The 3,874-nt window shown below is 33.6% G+C and overlaps 1 protein-coding gene across 1 annotated transcript; it reads left to right on the top strand.

The window, feature by feature from the left end:
• The first annotated feature begins 2,150 nt into the window (after positions 1-2,150).
• Positions 2,151-2,995, top strand: LOC104085295 (glycine-rich cell wall structural protein-like). Its single transcript, XM_009589294.4, has one exon. The coding sequence runs from the start codon at positions 2,320-2,322 to the stop codon at positions 2,785-2,787; it is 468 nt and encodes a 155-aa protein (XP_009587589.1). The 5' UTR covers positions 2,151-2,319; the 3' UTR covers positions 2,788-2,995.
• Positions 2,996-3,874: the final 879 nt, after the last annotated feature.

The following is a 3,874-nucleotide window of genomic DNA, read 5'->3' as shown; positions in this document are numbered from 1 at the left end:
ATTGCCCTGTCTAGATAGAAGAAAAGTAACATCACTACTACTCTGTTAAAACTAAGCAAATGCCATAAATTAACCAATGTTTCTAGACTTTCACGTTACAATTGGAAGGTAGTTGAGCACACAAGTGAGCTACAAGCAAGGTTTGCAGCTTTCAATTTATTCAATACTTGTACTTCATAAAATCATGCCCTCTACTTTTTTCCACTTCCTCAAGCTTGTCTACTTATTCTTGCCAAAAAACAAGGGTCATTGAAATACAATTTGAATTGCACATTCTTTTTCCTCCAGGTTTGGATACAGGCCACCAATCCCATTGCACCGCCCCCCCTGAGTGGCCCTAGATTTTTCATCAAGATCAGTAGCGAGAAAAGTTTCAATCATGGGAAGAAAAGAGAGTGGAAAATCCTTGAGGTTTTCTAGTGAAGCGCTTAATTATAAGGTTGTTTTGGTTTAAAAAGAGTGGCAGTTAGTAACTTATTCATTCCAATGTTCTTCGGATTGCACAGCCTCAACGTAAGTATTTTGTGGATCTGCTCATCCTAATTAGCAGCCAAAGAATTCACAAATGAGTAATTTTATTTGGAGTTATCTGTCTCAAGGAAAAAAAATAATTAACCAAATAAAGCTCGTAATCGGCTTAAGTTCCTCGAAAGCAAGTAATATTGCAAATTTGGAGAAGTCATGTCACTTCAAAACATAGCAACAGACAAATAAAGAAAAACAAGTACCTCTGGTCCTATGTTTGCCCTGACATTATTGGCCAAAAATGCACCCAAAACCGGTGGAGCGCCAACGGTACCAGATTCACAACACCACTAGTCATATATTAGAAAACGCAGCTAATCAAAGTCCCATGTATAAATTATAAACTGCCAAACTTTCAAGAAAAGGAAATGGGAGGTCACAACTTCTACAGAGTTTATCACACAATAGTTTATGAAACGGTAAACTACACTCACCCACCTGCATAATATGATTAATTAAGTCGTAGATACACTTTTTGTATTTCAAAATGACAAAATCATACACTTAACCTCATTGTACAATGAAAATCCTATATAAAATTAGTTTAAATAATGTTTTCATTTTAAAAGGGTGACAAGTACTAATTAGTTTTGAACAACAAAATGTATATCCCTTAGTATATTAAAGTAGAATAACCAAAAGATAAATTAAGATTTCAAATAAGAAGTTCGTATATTTAAAATCTTATGAAAGTTAACAAAGAATATAAATGTTTTTGTATAAAATTTTGGTGGGTACAGTTTAATTACTTTGATAAGAAAAAAAATTTGTTTCATGACTTTATTAATATAGTGGGTAAAGTACAGTGGTATGTGAAATTGATCCTGTACAGAAAATACATTTTATTTTATTTTATTATATCTTCAACTTACCCTTTCTCTCATGAGTTAATTTTATGGACTTAAGCATGTGCTGGTTGTTTTTTATTAAGGATGACAATGAAACTTGAAGCTAATTAACTATATATGACCACTTTGATAGTACATGCTATGTTATATTATAGGAGTATGTATTCTAGATAATGAGCGGTCATACAATTCAATACACTATCTTATTAGATTTTTTTGCCGAGTAGTATAAGAAAAGAAAAAAACCGACAAAAAAATGGAGTAATATTACTGCCACGGTCCGTAGCATTCTAGATATACTACTATGCTACATTATGGTAGTCTGGAAATATTGGGATGGTGACTCATGAATATAAGTCACCATACTATCTTGTAAAGTTTTTCGTTAAGTACCAAATTGAGCCGACAAAAAATTAAATCATGAATGCTGCCCATGGTCCCTGGCATTTGCAGGTCTTAATCTAAATTATGTGTAGTCTAGGAGATCTTAGGGGAGATCACCCAATTCAACACACCATATATCTTGTTAAGTTTTTGTTAAGGTACTTATACTATATAAAGCATCCAACGGAAAAAGTGAATGCTGTGATATAATTAATATCCAACATAAAAAAGGAAGAAGAACCAGAATACAATGAATAAAGATGTACATTTAATTTGAAGTAATAACTTGATTTGCTTTAATTTGCTGTATTGAAGAGTTAGGTTGATCATGAAGTTGAGAGGGTTTGGTCTCTTAATTCTGAAAAGACGTAGTTGGCTTTTTGTAAACAAAATATAGACAATTAACGCGCAATGCATGATGAGTATATGTCATCCTAACTCTCACATTCTTCCTTATTACTTCAATTTCTCGGCTACTATATAACTTCAGCTCCCAATCTCAAACTTGTCACACTCAAAAGTACATCTTTTACATCTCTAGTACTACTAATTAACTCTGAAAATGGCAGTTACCAATATTCTCCTAATTATTGTGGTCCTTGTTGCTAGTGCACTTGTTTTACCAACCAATGCAAGGAGCCTTTCCATGAAAGCTACAAAAGCCGAAGATGAACAGAAGACGCTTTTTCGCCGCCCTTTACCGCCATACCTTGGTCGCATAGGCGGTCACGGGATTGGTAGGCCCGCTTTTGGTGTAGGGCCGGGTTTTGGAGGCGGTTTTGGTAATAATCCTTTTGGGGGAATATCTAGTGGAAGTGGCCTAGGCGGTGGTGGATTAGGTTTTGGAGCTGGAACGGGTTTCGGGTCCATCATTGGTGGTGCCGGAGGTTTCGGATCTAGTGTAGGCTTTGGCAATGGCGGAGGTTTTGGTTTTGGTGACGATGGAGGTAGTAGTTCTAATGGTAATGGTGTATTTGCTGGTGGCCAAGGTGAAGGAGATGATGCAGCAATTGGGAATCAAAATCCTTGAATTCTTCACATGATATGTTACTAGCTAGTATTAATTACTAGATTCCACAAATAATAGTAACTTCGTGTTGCACTAATTACCAAGTAGGAGAATTACTCTTCTTTCAAATATATATTCGTATTGTTTTGCATGTTTTAGTAATTCTTACTATGAGTCAAGTTTGTAGTTTGTCCGAATATGCAAGTTTTAATTAAATAGTTACTGTAAACAGGTGCCTTGCAAAGTTAATAATTGCATGTAAATATTCAGCCCATCGACATTTCGCGTTGAACATGTGTACTTTTATAATAACAAAAATAATAGTAATAAAAATAATAATAATATCTTATATATGAGTTCAGTCAATTATTTATATTTAGTAACAACAAATTGATTTAATTAGAAAATTGACATGAAAAAATGCAATAATCATTTCAATGCTCAAAGTCAGTATTATCACATTACCAACTAGAATTCAAAATGATTAGACATCATCTAATATGCAAAATGATCAATTTACTTTAGTTAGTTAGATATAGTATAGAAATATGCAATGTAATCGTATCCGATCTAAGACTTCTTTATAATCAATGTTATGGTGTATGTTCTCTTTGATGCTTTAACTGCTCCATCATATCAAAACTCTTGCATGTTATCGGCGTTGATATCCCTTTTTGTAAGTGCCACATCTAATTGCATGTGTGAGAAAAATATGTTGTGACAAATAAACTCTAACATTTGTTCACGTGCTTTATTTATTGTCATTGTAAAATACAAACGTGATAAAAGTTGTATTTTCTAACAAATTTAAAAGAATACTTCATTTTAAGAGATGAAAATTGATTTCTTGGTGTAACGATTAGACCGGTCGTTTTGCTTTCTAGATCCCCATTCTTCTAAATAAGACTCCCCGTATGTACTTTTACTGTTTTATGACTTGCGGGGATGATTAGTTCGGGTTTGGAAGGGTTCGGATCAGAACACTTAGTGGGCGTTTGGACATAAGAATTGTAAAATTCCAAAAAAAAGTGAATTTATTTTTCAAGTAAAAATGGTATTTGAAAATTAGAGTTGTGTTTGGACATGAATATAATTTTGGGTTTTTTTT

Source organism: Nicotiana tomentosiformis, chromosome 2, assembly GCF_000390325.3.
Source record: "Nicotiana tomentosiformis chromosome 2, ASM39032v3, whole genome shotgun sequence".
Classification (NCBI taxonomy): domain Eukaryota; kingdom Viridiplantae; phylum Streptophyta; class Magnoliopsida; order Solanales; family Solanaceae; genus Nicotiana; species Nicotiana tomentosiformis.
The sequence above is the reverse complement of the archived record's forward strand: the minus strand, read 5'-3'. Positions and strand labels throughout refer to the sequence as shown.

Coding starts and splice junctions, on each gene's coding strand:
- LOC104085295 (XM_009589294.4), top strand. CDS start 2,320: ATGGCAGTTACCAATATTCTCCTAATTATTGTGGTCCTTGTTGCTAGT.